At 43.5% G+C, this 18286-nt stretch overlaps 1 protein-coding gene across 1 annotated transcript in view; it reads left to right on the forward strand.

The window, feature by feature from the left end:
- Positions 1 to 235: 235 nt before the first annotated feature.
- The window catches only part of PTBP2 (polypyrimidine tract binding protein 2), a 126707-nt gene continuing 108656 nt past the window's right edge, over positions 236 to 18286 (forward strand). Inside the window, exon 1 of the mRNA XM_077452868.1 lies at positions 236 to 385. Coding sequence (XP_077308994.1) covers positions 378 to 385 — 8 coding nt within the window. The 5' untranslated portion in view covers positions 236 to 377. The remainder of the gene's footprint in view (positions 386 to 18286) is intronic.

Below are 18286 nucleotides of genomic sequence, written 5' to 3' on the forward strand. Positions count from 1 at the left end.
TGATTGGCTGCCATGCCACACAGCTTCACCAGATCCTGAGGGCTCCAGTTTTAGTAACTCGTCCCAAGTGTTTCTTTATTATTTTGTGTAGAAGACATGCGGCCACCCTGTGACCCAAGCCTGGCTGGGTAATCTCCAGACACCACTCCCTGGAGTCAGAGCGCCATTTGTTTTCCTTTCTCTCATGACTCGGAGCAGAAGCCTGACACAGTCTCTGTTGGCGCGCCGAGCTCGGCTATTTCCGTAAAGTGTCGTCGCGCGGCTCGCCCAGAACTCGGCAATTTCCGGCTTGTCGGGTGGCGCCATTTTGTTTGTGTGAGCGGAGCGGCGGAGGTGTTTTACAAGAGAACATAAAGGAGTGTGTGAGCTGCACGGCCATGGACGGGTAGGTGTCGGGGCTGGGTGTGGGGTGAATGGGTGGAATGAAAGCGGCAGAGTGGCCGTAGACGGTGCTGTGGTGTCCAGAGGGTTGCCCCTCACAGAGGCGGGAAGTGACATTCTCGGGACGGCCACCTGAGCCGTGGCCTGCTTGTGTGTGTGTGGAGCGGGGACGGGAAGGCGCGCAGGGACGGAGGCTGCGGGGAGGCCTCCATGTCCGAAGGGCCCCTGCCTGTCCTCAGAAGGGAATGGTGGTCTCCATAGAACGGAGCCCCCCCTCACATCACCTACCCGCACGTCATCTTTGTTCTCGGAGCTCCCTGGGCCTCAGTGGAAGCAGGTGCAGCTGTCAGGAGCTGGATGACTGGGCCCTTTTCTGTAAGCATACTGCTTTATTCACACTTCAGTAACCCATAGCAAACCAATCAGAAGGCCTTTTATACCACCATGGTTTCTAAATGATTATTACAGTCCGGTGCCACTCCTAAGGGCCTGTTTGTGCCAGATCGATCTGCCCCAGATTCACGCAACTTATTCATTTGTATAGATTGCCCAGCAAACCACGAGGGCCCAGATGTCCCCCGTGCGTTATTTTTGGCCAGTGGTGCCGGAAACAATGGCGCCACGCCAGCACGTCGCTGTGTATTGTTCACGTCACCGCAATGGCGGGACCCCAACTAAAATGTAGGCAGAAACTATGGAATTCTTACATACTCGCCCAAGCATTCTAATAGCGGCACATCACGCGCCTTCTTAAAATTTGATGCCCGCTGCGCCATTTTTAGAATGCACGCAAGACCGTTTGGCAAAATCTGTGGCAGATGCACTCTCTCTAGGCCAAAAGAGATTTGGTCTTAGAGCCAGTTCACAACGTATGCAATCCAGTGCGTTTTTGTTTGCTGCATCAAAAACAAATATGAAAGGTGGTTATATGGTTTCCAACGGCATAGTTCATACCAGTGCGTTCCGGGGGAAAAAAGTAGAAAATGCTGCCTTTTTCCTGGACTGTACTGGAATATGGTAAGACGCATCAAAAATATACCAGGACACATCAAAAATGCATCGGACCCCCAGTATGGAAAAAAGCACCTGGAATGCATCCAGAAATGCATAAAAAAAAATCCGGAGTGGCGAGAACTGGCCCTTAAAGGGGTTCTAAAGCTTCAAGGTTTTTCACCTTAAAGTGGAGGTCCGCCCCCCCAAAAAAAGCAGCTACACCTACTGCAGCTGCTGGCTGACACCTGTCCTGCAGGCCAGCGATGTCAGGTGCCAAAGCTGTTGTTTCCATTGGCTCCCACTGCTGTCACACAAATCTTGTGAAGGGGGAGTGTCCGAGTCTTGCTGTCTGTGTCAATGGACGCAGCAGCACTCGGGAGCGAGCCTGCGTGGTTGCTCCCAGGAAAAGTAGCTTTCTGTGTGGGCACTCAATAAAGAGGAGCCTAAAGCCCTGACAGAGGACCCCAAAAGAAGAGAGGCTGGACTACTCTGTGCAAAACCATTGTATAATAAGTATAGACATGCTTGTTATAAGCCAGTTCTCAGAACCCCCCCAACTCATGCTTACTGGGATTTGTCTTCTGCACTTATCAGTTTCAGTGTTGTCTTTCTGAGATCCTCTTCTGTTTTCCCTGTGCTCAGTTTTTGTACTGCCATGTTTAGGTGTGACACCATCAGTAGGGTGACGGCTTTTCCAGATTCAGCTGGCCGGCCTACCGATGATGAGCTGCTTGACCCGCAAAATTTTTTTCTTAAAAGGCCAGCTTAGCCTTTAAAGTGGAGGGCCACCCTGAAAAAAAAGTACATTAAAAATTAGAACGAATTTAGAAAAAATGATTTTTTTTTTTAAACTTACCAGAAATGCCTGTTGCTAGGCACATCGTCTTAATCTGCCTCTTCCTCCTCCGCGGAAATCTTCTGTCTTCTCTCCTCAGTGCGGCGTCTTCTGGGTAATGGGTCGCGCTGTGTTCTAGGAACTGTGTGTCCCATTCACAAAGCGCTGCGCGACTCGCGCATTAGTAAACGGGCAGTGAAGCCGCAAGGCTCCACTGCCTGTTTCCCTTAGCCAAAATGGCGGCGCTGAGGGACGGGTCAGCCTCAGGCGGCCGACATCGCGGGCGCCCTGGACAGGTAAGTGTGCTTATTAAAAGTCAGCAGCTACAGTATTTGCAGCTGCTGACTTTTAATTTTTTTTTTTTTTTTTTTTTTTTAAACCGGCCCTCCTGTGTGCCTAAAAACATGCATCACCACGCATAAAAATAAACACCATTTTTCAAGCACCTCCATGCATTTTAGTGCACGTTTGAGTGAACAGGCCTCTTAAGATACCCTACAATACAGTATTCTTTTACTACCCCTGTTATGAGGGAATGGAAGTTGGGAAACTGGTGTGTCACATGACCACCGGAAAAAAAAAACATGAAAATGAAGTAAATCATTTGTTTTGGTTAAAAATAACTAGTTTCCAAATGCTGCTTTTTTTTCTCTATATATGATTTCAGAGATCTTTGTTCACAAATACTTTAAGATCTCACATGGCTGTCTGGAGATCACAGGTGTTTATGTACAGCCGTGTGAACAAATGAATGACAGGCTGACTGATGCCACAGCGGTATGCACATCTAGGCATTTACATCTGTACAGGAATGGATGAGTGGCCCAGGATGTAGACGATGTGTTTGTCCAAGGCTGCCTATTACCTGTATGGATATAAATGCTGGGATGTATGTACAGCCATGTTGACTGTCAGCCTGTCATTGATTTGTCCAGACTGCTGCATGATCTTTTTATAGTTTATATCAGCCATTCTCAACCAGGGTTCCTCCAGAGGTTGCTAGGGGTTCCTTGAGCTCTGGCCGATGAACAACCTTTTTGATAATGCCTACAGAGTTCAAGGTTCAGCATCACTTAGCAAAGCCAGCAGTATGACACCAAATATCTTTTTAGCTATCTTTAAAGGTGGCAATCTAAATGCCACTTTAAGTGGGGCATTCTTCCTTTTAGCCACCAGTATTAGGGGCATTGTTCCTATTGACCCCTGATAAAGGGTTCCTCAAGACCTGAAAATAACTTTTGGGGTTCCTCTAGGGTTAAAAGGTTGAGAGCCTGGTTTATATGCTGAATAAATGAGGCCTACTGGTGACTGGTTGTTATGGGTTACAACACTCAAGAATAGAAACTGAATTATTGCGGTTATACAGCAAATGCTGTATACACAATAAATGCGCCTATGCCTTTATTTCTTTTCACCCATTTGATGATTGCATTGTGTGTGGTTGTGTTTTTTTTTTTTTAGTGTGATGTCTGGAATCTTTCTGAGGTCAAAAAGAATATTGATTGGATGAGGCGAAATGTGATTGTTCTGATCAAATTGTATTACATGTGGTGTCCTTATAGGATTGTTTTTGTGTTGCGATCGTAATAAGCATGCGTAGCATGATTTTTCTTTGGCGTGAGTGGGTAATCAATCAGCACATATTGTGAGAATGTCCAGGCCTCTTGCTAAATACTCCTGCTTTTATATGGCCTGTGATTCAGCATGTGAATACATGTTGAATGTATCTCATTGTCTGTAATTTGTTTTATTTATCAAGTAAATGTTTTGGTATGGAAATTCACCTGCATCCCATTGTATATACATATGTGTATTCTGTATGCCTATTCGCACCACTATGCAGTTCGCCTGTTTTACAGAAAATAAGTCGGCGCTAGGATAACTAAAATTCATAATAATGCATGGACTGGCTGCATTTAAAGGACAACAAAGTTGTTACCCCAAAACTCAATGTCCTGTGCCTTTATCATGTATTAATTTGTTTACGAATGTAGTCCTTTTCTATTGCCTCCTTTGCTATGAAATACTTGATGACCTTGCTAGTCTACCTCCTTTTGACCCCTTTCACACCATACCGCCCATTGCGTCGGCGGTAAAACGCTGCCGTTTTACCGGCGGATTTGTGGCGCATTTCGGCCGCTAGTGGGGTGCCTTTACCCCCCCGCTAGCGGCCGAGAAAGGGTTAAATCTGCCGGCAAAACGCTGCTATTACAGCGCTGCCCCATTGATTTCAATGGGGAGCAGCGGTGGAGGAGCGGTAAACACACCGCTCCTTCACCGCTCCAAAGAAGCTGCTGGCAGGACTTTTTTCTGACGTCCTGCCAGCGCACCGCTGTCGTTTGAAAGCCCTCAGGCTTTCACAATACACACAATGGTGCAGCTTCTTTACGGCAGATTGCAGGTGCTATTTCTAATGCTATAGCGCCTGCAAAACACCCTGGTGTGAAAGGGGTCTTTAGGTTTTAATCTGACCATGCCAGTAATGGAAACCGATCCTCCTAGATTGTTTAGTCTGCACCTCTGCCTTCTGTTTGGGAGCTATGTACACTTCTATAGGAGATGAAGGGAGGTGGGGCTACCGCAGCTGTCAGAACGAGGGAAGTATGTATCTGTGCAGGGAGAGGGAGGTTAGAATAGGTTGAGGCAAAGGGGCAAATGGAATAAGTACTTTGTCTTAAAGTGTACCTCCCCCTACCCTCTGTTCAGAATTTGAATTGGTATGATTGGGGCTGCATGACCACTGCCTTGAGGGACCCAGAAGTGTAAAAGAGAAGTTTAAAAAAATAAATAAATGTATTAAAGAAAATGGTGGATGACTTTGGAACAGCATACTATACAGCAATGTGCATTTTAGGAGGGCTAAGGTCTGCTTTAACCCGTCCCCAGCTACGGTACACTTATACAGCCTCATGGAAGTGGGCCTTTAGCTGTTAGGCCGCATATATCAGGGCTTGACAAATTTGCTTGGAATCTAGGAGCCAGCTAAAAAAAGTTAGGAGCCAGGTCGTAACGGCGATCCGGACCTGTTCTGACATGGAGACGAGTGAGGGGAAGATAGCGCAGCCCCCCCACCTGTCTCCAAGTCATTGCTCTTAGAGGGACATTTTATTTAATTTATTTATTTTCAAATTACTTTTTTTTTTTTTTTTTTTTATTGCATTTTAGTGTAAATATGAGATGAGGTCTCTCTGACCCCAGATCTCATATATATATATATATATATATATATATATATATATATATATATATATATATATATATATATATATATATATATATATATATATATATATAAGAGGACCTGTCATGCTTTTTTCTATTACAAGGGATGTTTACATTCCTTGTAATAGGAAAAAAAAAGTGACACAAATAATTTTTTTTAAAAGAACAATAATAAAAGTTAAAGTAAGAAAATAAAAATGAATTTTAAACGTGCGATGTTCAAACCACACATGTGAGGTATCGCCGTGATCGGTAGAGCAATAATTCTAGCCTTAGACCTCCTCTGTAACTCAAAAGGTGCAACCTGTAGAATTTTTTTAAACGTCACCATGGAGATTTTAAAGGGTAAAAGTTTGTCGCCATTCCATGAGCGGGTGCAATTTTGAAGCGTGACATGTTGGGTATCAATTTACTCGGCGTAACATTATCTTTCACAATATAAAAAAAAATTGGGCTAACTTTACTGTTGTCTTATTTTTTTTATTAAATTTTCCCCCAAAAAAGTGCGCTTGTAAGTCCGCTGCGCAGATGCGGCGTGACAGACAGTATTGCAACGACCACCATTTTATTCTCTAGGGTGTTAGTATAAAAAAAAAATATATGTGTGTGTGTTTAGGGGTTCTAAATAAAGGGAAGGAGATAGGCTGGCAATAAAAAAAACAGGCAGGGAAAGCTCCATTAGCATTGCTGGTTGTCATACCAACGGCCACCACAAGAGGGCGCCAGATTCCAGAAGGAATCATAGGACCGTATAAGGTCTTAAAGCCGCGGCCTCAATTACCAGCTGGCGGCGGAACGACCCGACGCGATCATGCCGGGGGGGGGGGTCCAAGGAGACAGGATACCCCCAGCTGTGCTGCGCCAGGTCGCTAATTCTAGTCGCAAATGCATATATGCATATCAGTATTTGTGCTGGCAGCACGCCACACAGCGCACTCCAGTCGCAGAGACTGGTCTTTCACCAGGAGCCCCAGGTCCCGTACTAACGAATGGGACCTGGGACTTCCGATTCCGGGTCACCTAAATTCTGTGAGAGCCTCTGATTGGCTGTCAGTGATTAGTCACTGTGCATCTGTATATTGTAATATCTCTACTTGCAGGGAGAAAGATGTAAATAAAAATGAAAGCAAAAAAATGCACTTGAAAGTATTAAGTAATATTTTTTTAAACTGGTGCCTTTTAGGATGCCAGTAATCCGGAAGTGATTTCATGACATCACTTCTGGGTTACAAGATCCGAGTTTGTTCGGGTCTTCAGCCAGCCGGCGGACATGCTGGCTGGTTACTCAGGCCTCCCGGTGGGACAGGAGACCCAGCTGGAGGGGCTGCGGGGGGGAGTGGGTCACGATGTCCCCTCCTGCTGTGCGGCTAGTGTTGTTGTTACATGAAAGCTGCCCATCCACTCTAAAGAACGGTACTGGGGGGATACCTGAGTAAAACCCCTTGAAGCGGTATCGGTAACATTGCTAAGTTTGTCAGTAAGTTATGGTAATAGCAAGAAATATACAGCTAACTTTAAAAAAAAAAAAAAAAAAAGTGTGTGTGTGTGTGTATGTATGTGTGTGTGTGTGTGTGTGTGTGTATATATGTATGTATGTGTGTGTATATATATATATATATATATATATATATATATATATATATATATATATATACTATTTTGGGCCAGTTTTTTTTTTTTTTTTTTTTATTCAAAAATAAATAAAAAATCAAGAGATATCCTTTCCCATTTACCGCCAAAAGAGTCCAGTTTTTCTTGGTGGGGGAAGCCACGTGGATGCACAAGAGTTGCGATGATATGTGTAAAGCTGACCGCAGGTCAGGCTGCATAAATCCTGCCCTCCTTTGCCTCCTCCCCTCATGGTCGCTGGCTCTCGTGTCCCACCCATGCTCTTTTTCTTTTCTTCTTCATTTCATTCCATTTCATACTTGGGCATGCCCCCTTTTAGGCATACTAACCTCGTGAACCCGGCACACTTCAGGTCTATGTTGCTCTTTTTTTTCCTTTCCTTCACTATCCACAGATTGGCTCAGAGTACAAGTACAGTTTTACTAAGACATGAGAAAATTGTGTTCAGGCATTAACGTTTGTTTTGCCCTCTGTCACAACTTTTCTTTAAAGTGATTGTAAACCCTTACAAACCACTTTGACCCACAGGTAAGCCTAGATTAAGGCTTACCTGTAGGTCCAAGAAATATCTCCCAAACCTATACGGTTTAGGAGATATTTGCCCGAAGACGTAGACAGCGGCGCGCAGGCGCACTGAGCGTGGCATCGTCGATGACGAAGATGCCGCGCGTCTCGGCTCCCGTGCGCATGCGCGGGAGTGACATCATCGTGGCTTCACCAAATGACAGCGGCGGAGCTGCGAGACCCCACCGAGAAGATGGATGCGCCGGACTACAGGGGACAGCGGTGACATCGCTGGCTCCTGTGTCAGGTAAGTGACACATAATGGGCTACTATGCGATGCATAGTAGTCCATTATGCTTTACCTTTGCAGGGAATGAAAGAGGAAGTAAACTCATCAGGGTTTACTTCCTCTTTAATGCCCTGAGGAAAACTGCCACAATAATTTCCCCATGATCTGCTGCTCCAGCTACCCGTCTACTCATTTAAGCAACAAGAGTACTAATTGTAGGTGCGTCCTGTAAGAATTGGGCCTGCTGAAGTGTGTGTTTTTTTTCATGTGTTGTGTCGACAAGCATCGTTTGGTTTACTTGCATTTTGCCAAGTTAGCGACTTCTCGCCCATGCAATGAAAGCACATATCGTCATTCTTATTAGATAGAACAGGCATGCTATATTATGCGTATGTGAATAGAACTTTAAGAATATGGGCTGTGATTTATTTTTTGTCTATACAAGTGCCTCTCGAACATTGTTTTTGTATGTGAGGCATAAACTGTGTATATAATGTCCTGGTGCTCACCCACAAAGAATTCCATACAAACCCAAAACTGGTATAAAGGCACTCATGGGTCTTGCAGCAGAGATAAGTCAAAGTAACAGTAGTTTATATCAAGACTTGAGAAAGATGGACTGGGCTTTAGCAATATGTTAGCAATAAAATACACTTGCTTTGATTTATGTCCTCGGTAAGACCAGTGAGTGCTGCTTTAGCTCTGCATTTTATACTGTAACTACATGTGGCAGGCCTGGAAAAATCTCACCCAGAACAAAGCCAGCTTTCACCCCACTACTGCCAAAACCGTTTTGCACACGTATAAAATGCACATTTTAGACCTGAAGATTAGATAAACCCCTAAACATACGGGTATATTTTCTGAAAGCAGGGACCCTGGAAACTAAAATGGAGGTAGTTAAACTGCAGTTTTGTGGCACAATTTCTTTTTTTTTTTTATCAAATCCATATTAGTAAAAAAAATACATTCAGCTCAAGTTCCATTTCAGGATGCAGCTTGCAGAACTTTTTTTAACGTCCTGCAAGCGCACCGAGGGCTTTCACACTGGAGAGGCTCTGTACAGGTGCTATTTTTACTGATGTAGCACCTGTAAAGCACCTTAGTGTGAAAGCGCTCTAAAGCTGGCCATACACCTATAGATTATCTGCAGATTTTCTATGGTTGGATGGAAAAAGTGGGAGATTCCCCCCATCCACACAATTTAGCGAACATGGAGAAATCTGTTGCACTTTTTCCATCTAACCATAGAAAATCTGCAGATAATCTATAGGTGTATGGCCAGTTTAAGAATGAAAAGTTGCCATGTTTATAGTTATTTACCAGCAGGGACAATGTTGTGAAAAACTTGTCAGGCATTTGTTCCTTAGACAGCTGAGTGAGCAGAAAACTCCCTACACTTGTTACATGAATGAATCTGGAAATTCTGCATTGAGATTGTGAGGGGGTTTGAATCAAGATCATAATCTTTTTAACTACCAATATTGTGTAGCTCTACTGTCCAGGTCTGGCATGTTGGTACACTTTTATACATGGGCCCCTTATTAACCTCTGCCCACATTAAAGTCACTGTCACTAAATTAAACCAGTGAATAAAAGCTTGCAAATACTTGCTCTCCTGTGGTCTGTGCTGCTTTGTTAAAGAGAACTAGTCCTCTGGAGTCTGTCCAAAAAGCAGCATTTTAGGGCGTGTTGATCTACTTTGCCCTCCACTAGGGTTGCACTGATGCCTATACTAGGCATTTACACAAGCATCAGTACAAGTGAAAATGCACTGATACTTACAACTGATACCTTGTGGCTCAGTTGTCAGGATTGGAGGAGGACGACAACGTAGGATGACAGCATGGTCATCATAGTTGTGGGGCCAACAATACTGTGTTGGGAGTGCTGTGTTTCTTCATCACTTGGTCTCATCCAGATGGTAATATTAAACAGCACACTGATAGATGGAGACCCCCTCCCTACTCCTCCACCTCTTTATCTCCCTAAATGCTGGAAATGAGAATCTGTAATTTGTATCTGAGTACCAAAAAACGTAGCCATGCCCCAGGACACACTTAACCCCTACACTGCCACCTAGTGGTTAACCCCTTCACTGCCAGTGTCATTTACACAGGAATTGGTGCATTTGTATAGCACCGTTTGCTATATAAATGACAGTGATCCCAAAAATGTCCGATGTGTCTGTCATAATGTCACAGTCACGATAAAAATCACTGATCGCCGCCATTACTAGTAAAAAAAAAAAAAAAAAATTAATAAAAATGCCTTAAAACTATCCCCTTTTTTGTAAACGCTATAACTTTTGTGCAAACCAATCAATAAACGCTTATTGGGAATTTTTATTTTTTACCAAAAATATGTAGGATACGTATCGGCCTTAACTGAGTGCCGGTTCACACAGGGGCGACTCAGATCCGACTTCAAGTCGCCCCAAGTCACCTCAGGTTACACTACTGAAGTCGCTCCGACTTCAGAAAAGGTTCCTGTACTACTTTAATCCGACTTGTAGGCGACTGGTACCCATTGATTTCAATGGAGGTCGCCTCCAAGTCGGATCCCCGTCTATACAGAGGCGACTCTCAGAGAATTATCAGCTCTCAAAAGGAGTCCCCCCCCCCCCCCCCCCCCCCTGAGAGCTCATTCTCTGATTGGCCACGGCAAGTTGCCTGGCCAGGGGCGACTTAAAGTAGTGTTGTAAGTCGCGTCCGGTCAAGTCATGTCCAAGTTGCCTCAAAGTCGTGTTGCCCCTGTGTGAACCGAGCCTTAGGAAAAAAAAGTTTCTTTATATATTTTTGGGTGATATTGCAGCAAAATGTAAAAAATAATGCTTTTTTGTTTTGTTTTTTGTTTATAGCACATAAAATAAACTGCAGCAGTGATCAAATACCACCATTTTGGGGAATTTTATTTTTTCCTTGCTCATTTAACTTGTAGTGAATATTCTTTCCATGTACAGCACACTGTTAGGATCTGACCTGTTCATTTCTTCATGTTTTAAGTTGCGTGCCTGGTGTAGCATTGGGAAAAGTCCGCTTGCTGTGTCTTCCAGCAAAATGAGCACTGTGTAAGGTGCAATGTTAACAGCATGATGCGCCCCAAAACATGCCAAAGGGCCTTTTCACAATATGTTTTTGCTTTTACCTTGTCAAAACTCGCTAAAAAGATTGCTCTTGAAATTCCATGGGGGTCTTAACACCACTGCTCTACGGGTACGGTGCGTTGTGAAAAGTCCTGCATGCAGCATCTTTGGTGCATTCAAAACAGCTTCCCTTTGAAATGAATGGGAAATGTGTCAAATTGACAAGACACCATAGTTGAATTTTTATTGCGTTTTTTGGGTTACATGTCCATGTTTCACAGGTGCATACCAACCAAAAAATGCATGGGAAATGTATGAAAAACGCATATAGATGTTTAACACTTTTTTTTTATTTATTTTTATTTTTTTCCAACAGAGCAGTGTGAATTCACCCTAATATGCACAGATGTAAAAAAGGCCTTACTATTCAAAGGGTTAGTTATTGATTGTAACTTCTAAAGACCTCTTTCTATTCAGGTCTGCTTTGACACAGTTGAGTCATAGTTTAATCTCTACAGCTTTAGTGATTTCATCCACACAATTAGTAACACTGGCTTTCTTTAAGGCAAAACATGTTTTTAATGTCATTACAGTTTTGTCTATCACTAAGTGTAGTTTGGCTTGTTTTTGCCTTTAGCACATTGTAGTAGATAGGAACAGGAAGAAGAAGAAGAAATAGAAAGCTTTGATTTGAGGACCGTCTTTGGGTGGAAGTTGTAACCATATGGAATCAGTCCTTTGTGTCTTGGCATTGATCCAGTGAGAGCAGTCAGCACATTACATGGCTCTGTCTCATGGTGGAAGGGAGGAGGGACACCCTGCTCATTGTGACCGTTGCATCAGCCTTCATAAATGCAGCATGATGGAGATAATTACCATAAGCCTTCTGGTGGGGAGACAGACAAAACAATGGCTGAATGAGATTAGGCCTCACAAAAGTCCTCCATTAAAAAAATAGTTTTACATCTGATTCCCAGAAGTGACTATATTACTGCTTTCAGCAATGATACTGGTTGATTACTTGAACACTGTAATTAATAAAAGTATGGCTAGTCATAAACAAACCTTATTACAGCACACTGAGATACTTGAATTGTCTAAATTAAGTTGTTTTGACCTGTCTATGTAGTGTGGTTGGCTATTTCTAAATCTTAATCATGATATTTCAGGTAAAGATTTTACAATGCTACAAGTAGTCACAATAATTAAAGTAATATTAAGGCAAGGTGTGTGTGTGTGTGTGTGTGTGTGTGTGTGTTTTTTTTTTTTTTTTTTTTTAACATGTTATACATACTTGCTCCATGCAATGGTTTTGCACAGAGCAGCATTGATTGCCCTCTTCTCTGGTCCCCTGTTTGTGCTTCTGGCCCCTCCCTACTAGCAAGTGCCCCAAAAGAAAACGGCTTGCCCCCAACACAGAGCTGTGGTTTGGCCTTGCCCACCCCCTTTCTTATTGGCTCACTGGCTGTGATTGCTGTCTTAGCCAATGAGGAGGAAGAGTCCCCCGGAGAGCCGAGGCTCTTGTGTACATCGCTGGATCGCAATGGGGCTCAAGTAGATATTTGGGAGAGCTGCTGCACACAGGTTTTTTTTTTTTTACCTTCATGCATAAAGTGCTTGGAGGTAAAAAACGTAGTCTTTAAAACCACTTCAACCCCGGCCTATTGACATGACACCCACAGATGGGATCTCCCATCCTGGGTGGGCGTCATATGGCATCCTCTAATTCCCGGCTTCCTAGGGGGCGCGCGCGCGCACCCGCGGCATCACTCGTGACCCGGTGTGTGTGCCTGGTGGCCGGGATGTCCACCAGGCACCCGGGAACACAGCAGGGCCGTGGATCTGTGTATGTAAACACACAGATCCATCTCCTGTCAGTGGAGAGGAGACTGATGGTGTGTTCCCAGTACAGAGGAACACAGATCGGTCTCCTCCCCTTGTGAGTCCCCTCCCCCCACAGTTAGAATAACTCCCGTAGGGAACATATTAACCCCTGCAGCGCTCCATAGTGTTAACCCTGTCCCTTGCCAGTCACATTTACACAGTAATCGTGCAATTTTAAATGTGTATGGTCCCAAAAAATGTGTCAAGTGTCTGATGTGTCTGGCATAATGTTGCAGTCACGAAAAAAATCACAGATCGCCGCCATTACTATTAAAAAAAAAAAATGCCATAAATCTATTCCCTATTTTGTAGATGCTATAACTTTTGCACAAACCAATCAATAATCGCTATACCATCAAAATAAAGCTCTATTTGTGGGGATAAAAAGGACGTCAATTTTGTTTGGGTGCCACGTCGCATGGCCGCGCAATTGTCAATTACAGTGACGCAGTGCCAAATTGCAAAAAGTGCTCTGGTAAGGAAGGGGGTAAAATCCTCCGGGGCTGAAGTGGTTAAGGGTGAACTATTAGCAAGGGGTGTTTGATGTTTGTACGCCAAGAATGAAAGTGAGAAAGCTAAAAGATTTTGTTTGAAACCTGCATTACTGGTGCCTACCACAAGCTTTCTTCCAGGTTTAGAAAGCATAGGCTATTGGATATTCCATCAAGCACTTTCTTGGATGTGTTAGAGCTTGCTGTGCCCTCCTGCCCCCAAAAGTGCGTTCTTATTGACCCCTTACAAAGACAGGGGCAGGCAGTATCCAACACTATTAAGTGCCATAGCTTTGCCCTATCTGAATGGGGGTCATTGAAAGTTGCTGCAGGTAGAGGTGCCCACTAGGAGTTTTATTTTTTGCTTAAGTTACCCACTATTTGCTTGATAGATGCACCTATTTATAAATTAAAAACTACATCTCCATAACCAGCCAAAACAATTAAAACTGCTTCTTAAAGTGGTTGTAAACCCTTACAACACACTTTGACCTACAGGTAAGCCTAGATTAAGGCTTACCTTTAGGTCCAAGAAATATCTCCTAAACCTACACGGTGTAGGAGATATTTGCTGAAAGACGGGCACCTCTGTCTACGGCGAACAGGCGCACTGAGCTCTGCACCGTCAACGGCGAATATGCCGTGCGTGGCGGCTCCCGTGCGCATGCGCTTCGCTGAATGACAGCGGCGGAGCAGCAAGACCCACCGAGAAGATGGATGCGCCGGACTACAGGGGACAGCGGTGACATCGCTGGCTCCTGTGTCAGGTAAGTGACACATAATGGACTAGTATGCGATGCATAGTAGTCCATTATGCTTTACCTTTGCAGGGAATGAAAGAGGAAGTAAAGTCGTCAGGGTTTACTTCCTCTTTAAAAACCCTAAATTGGTAAATACACCTGCACTGTTGTATGTTTGGTGATAGTAAAAATTTGCCCTCATGATGGAACTATTAGCTATGGCTATTAGGACAAACCTTTGGTATTAATGTTACGGGTTATTCCCATAAGATAGCACATTTTGCCAATGATGTCATGAAGTGGCTCTTTCTCTGAGAGCTGTGCAGGAAGAAATTGGGAGATTTGGCTCAGCGTCTTATTACAACATAAATCATTTTTCTGTGCCCTGTACAGATGAAAGACGTAGGGCGAGGCCAGCATCCTATGATGTCATAATGCCTGCCAGTGTAGTTATGGTGTGTGTGTGTGTGTGTGTGTGTGTATATATATATATATATATATATATATATATATATATATATATATATGTATATATATATATATAATTAGTGTGTGTGTGTGTCAATTGCGCTGTCATGCAACGTGGCTCCAAAACAAAATTGACGTCCTTTTTTCCCACAAATAAAGCTTTGTTTTGGTGGCATTTGATCCCTGCGGTGTTTATTTTTTTGCGCTATAAACAAAAAGAGTGCCAATTTTGAAAAAAAACAAAACTTTTTTTTACATTTTGCTATAATAAATATCCCCCAAAAATATATAAAAAAAACATTTTTTTTCCTCAGTTTAGGCCGATACGTATTCTTCTACATATTTTTGGTAAAAAAAAATTGCAATAACTGTTTATTGATTGGTTTGCTCAAGTTATACAAAAATAGGGGATAGTTTTATGTCATTTTTATTAATAATTTTATTTTTTACTAGTAATGGCGGACGATCAGTGATTTTTATTGTGACTGCGAAATTATGGCGGACACGTCAGACAATTTTGACACGTTTTTTGGGACCATTGGCATTAATACAGCAATCAGTGCAATTAAAAATGCACTGATTACTGTAAAAATTTCATTGGCAGTGAAGGGGTTAACCACTAGGGGGCAGTGTGTGTGTGTGTTTTTTTTTTTTTTTTTTTTTTTTTTTTTTCTGTAGGGGGACATGGCTAGGTGTCTGACCTCACTTCCCTATAATAGGGAACAGCTGATCAGTGACCGCCTCAGTAGGAAGCGCAAGGAGAGATTTGTTTACACTTACCTCTCCTCGTTCTTCAGCTCTGTGCCCCGATCGCGGGACACCAGCAGAGATTGGGTGCGCGGGTCCCGCGGCCACGGTCATGGAGCTCAGGACCGGGTCGCGAGAACGGCGGTGAGCTCACGACCCACAGCTGGGTACTTAAAGGTCAACATACCTGTACGTGCTTGGGCCCAGCCGTGCCATTCTGCCGACGTACATCAGCGTGAGGCGGTCCTTAGGCGGTTAAACATAACCATTTTTGTTCTTATATTTGATTAAAGCAGTTTTATCATTTTTGATTTTGGGTTTCTTGCATTATTTTTGAATATTAGTTATAGGGTGCAGCATTACCTCATAGCACTAAGTACATAAGAGAATATTTGTTTTTAATTTTACAAGGTGCATGTAAAGTGATATTAAACCTTACTAGAAAAAAATGAATACATGTAGCTTCATACCTTAAGTCACCATTGCTTCCTGCACCATTGCTTCCTGCACCCAGTTATGTGCAGTCCATGACACCCTTTAGGATTTTTTTTTTTTTTCTTAGACCTGCAGGGGTACTTCACTGTAGAAGGTTGAGAAACACTGTTCTAAAGCACACAGACTTTTGGGCACACAGACTATTTTGAGAGCTCCAGCAGGCAGGGAGCATGGATCTGGCATCACACACCTCGCAGCATAGAATGGAGAGCAGAGTGTACTCTGGATACACTCCCCTCTACACAGTCTCCTAAGAAACCATGCACAGTAGAGGCTGTCAATCACCTGCTGGAGAGGGGGCAGTCTCCTGAGATTCTGTAGTGTTTGCATTGCTTGTTAATGCACTTGTTACTTTGGATTGAAGCATACACTATAGAAGGATATGCTCTGTTCATTTTTCATTTCAGAGGTTTACAGCCACTTTAGAGCAGGTTGTTGACACACTAGCACATTTTTCACAGGTTCGCTAAAAATTTTAAGCACTTCCGGACTGGCTCAGGAGGATATATGTCGGCACTTTGAAGAGGGATATCGTTATGGCAGCAGCTAGCTGCCATAACCCTGGTATCCTCTTCAGTGAGAGGTCTGGTTTCAGATAAAAGTGGTCTCTGTGTCGGATTCACTGCAAGATAATTTTTATCGGCGGTGGGAGAAGAATTTCAAAGTATATATATATACAGTTTAGTTGTAAAGCTGTATCATTGTGTTGCATAAGAAAGTGAACAATGATGACATGAAGTCTAATATGCCCTATTGAATAAAGGTTCCATAGATCTACATGTAGCTAATTGTAAGCCCATTCCAGATGGGGAGGAGGTAATGGTACTAGTAGATGAAAAGTGGGTCGCTTTGGTTACAGGTGAGGATGATCTAGAGGGCGAGCGTAGGAATGTGGAGTAATCTGTGTTAATGAGATGGTATGAAGTAGAGTAAGGAGGTAATATCCAGTTGATTGTATTTGAGCCAGGGAGCCCAGTCCTTTTGAAATTTAGGTTTAGGTTTGCTTTGGCAAACATGAGCTCCCATTGTAGGTGTTGATGCTGAAGGCTCTGAAGAATGAGGGGGTAAAGACTCGCTGTTCCAGTTTCTCGCTATCGAAAGTCTTGCTGCGATTAGGATGTGGGTGAGGGTGACATGGAATTTGAATGTCCCAAGCTTCCAGCCCCAGTCCTAGGAGAGCCAGTTGGGGTGTGATATTTGTGAAGTTGCCTTGTAAGGTTGGTGAAGAGGGTTTGAACAAAGTGCCATAAAGGGGAGAGTTTTTGGGTCAGGACAACCAGATGTGGATATTCGATTCAACGTTGCCCCATTTCCTCCAGCAAGCAGGTGATTGGGAGGGTGAAAAACGGGCTAGTTTAGCCAGTGTTTGGTATGATACGTGGAGCAGTTTTGTGCCGTTTCGCAGTGTGATCGGCACTTATAGACCTTCAAGGGGAGGCATGATACTTGGTACCACGTTGTTAAGTTTGCAGAGAAGGTTAGAGTCTGTTCCCACTTTTCCAACTGGTAATTTTCTTGTTCTGTGTGTTGTTAATCACTTTGTAGAAGAATGAGGATCCCTTGATAAGGATTTCATAGACTTTGATGTCTGTCATGAGAGGTTGGTCTAACCAAACGATAAAAGCCATTGCATAACGTATTCTTAGGTATTTAGAAGTTATTGTTAGGGATGTTGAATTTTTCATGTAGGTCTTGGAAGGTACGTGAGGCTCGGTTCACACAGTACGCGGCACGACTTGCAGCGCCGCGACCTGAGCGGCGACTTGCAAAACGACTTCTGTATAGAAGTCAATGCAAGTCGCCCGAAGTCGCCGAAAAAGTAGTACAGGAACCTTTTTTCTAAGTCGGAGTGACTTGAGTCGCTCCTATTAGAACGGTTCCGTAGTACAGAACGGGGCGCGACTTGTCAGGCGGCGAAGTCGCCTGGTCAAGTCGCCCCTGTGTGAACCAAGCCTAAGGATCCACTGTTTAGGATATTCCCAATTGTGGTGGCATTAGCAGTTATCCATGAAGAAAGTGACATGTCATTACATATAATTTCAAGTGCTGATTGGGGGGGGGGGGGGGGAAATGTCTGTTGACATTCCCTTTGTTGATGGATCGAGCTCCAGACTTTAACTGTTGCATTGACTGTGATTAGGAAAGATGGTGTTGTAGCCAGATGGAGATTTAGTGGGGGGAACTAAGAGAAGCTTCTTCTGAACCCACAGTGCAGTGGACGAGAAGTGGACACTAGAGCTGCACGATTCTTGTAAAAATGAGAATCGCGATTCTTTTCCTTAGAATGAAGATCACGATTCTCAAAAAACAGTTTTATTTGAAAAATTTACAGGCAGGGTATTGCTGAGTATTGTCAAGAAGGGTATTGGCTAGAGTATTGGCGGGTACTGCAGGGATGGCTGCTTCCATCTCTGGATCTCTCCCCTCCACTGTACAGATTAGTACAGGGGGGAGAGAGAGGATATGTGTTTTTGATCTTGTATATTCATCATCACACATGGACTTATTTCCATTATTCTATTA

The sequence above is a fragment of the Lithobates pipiens genome, unplaced genomic scaffold (genome assembly GCF_037356315.1).
Source record: "Lithobates pipiens isolate NorthernLeopardFrog02 unplaced genomic scaffold, aLitPip1_a1.2 Scaffold_23, whole genome shotgun sequence".
In the NCBI taxonomy this organism is placed as follows: Eukaryota; Metazoa; Chordata; class Amphibia; order Anura; family Ranidae; genus Lithobates; species Lithobates pipiens.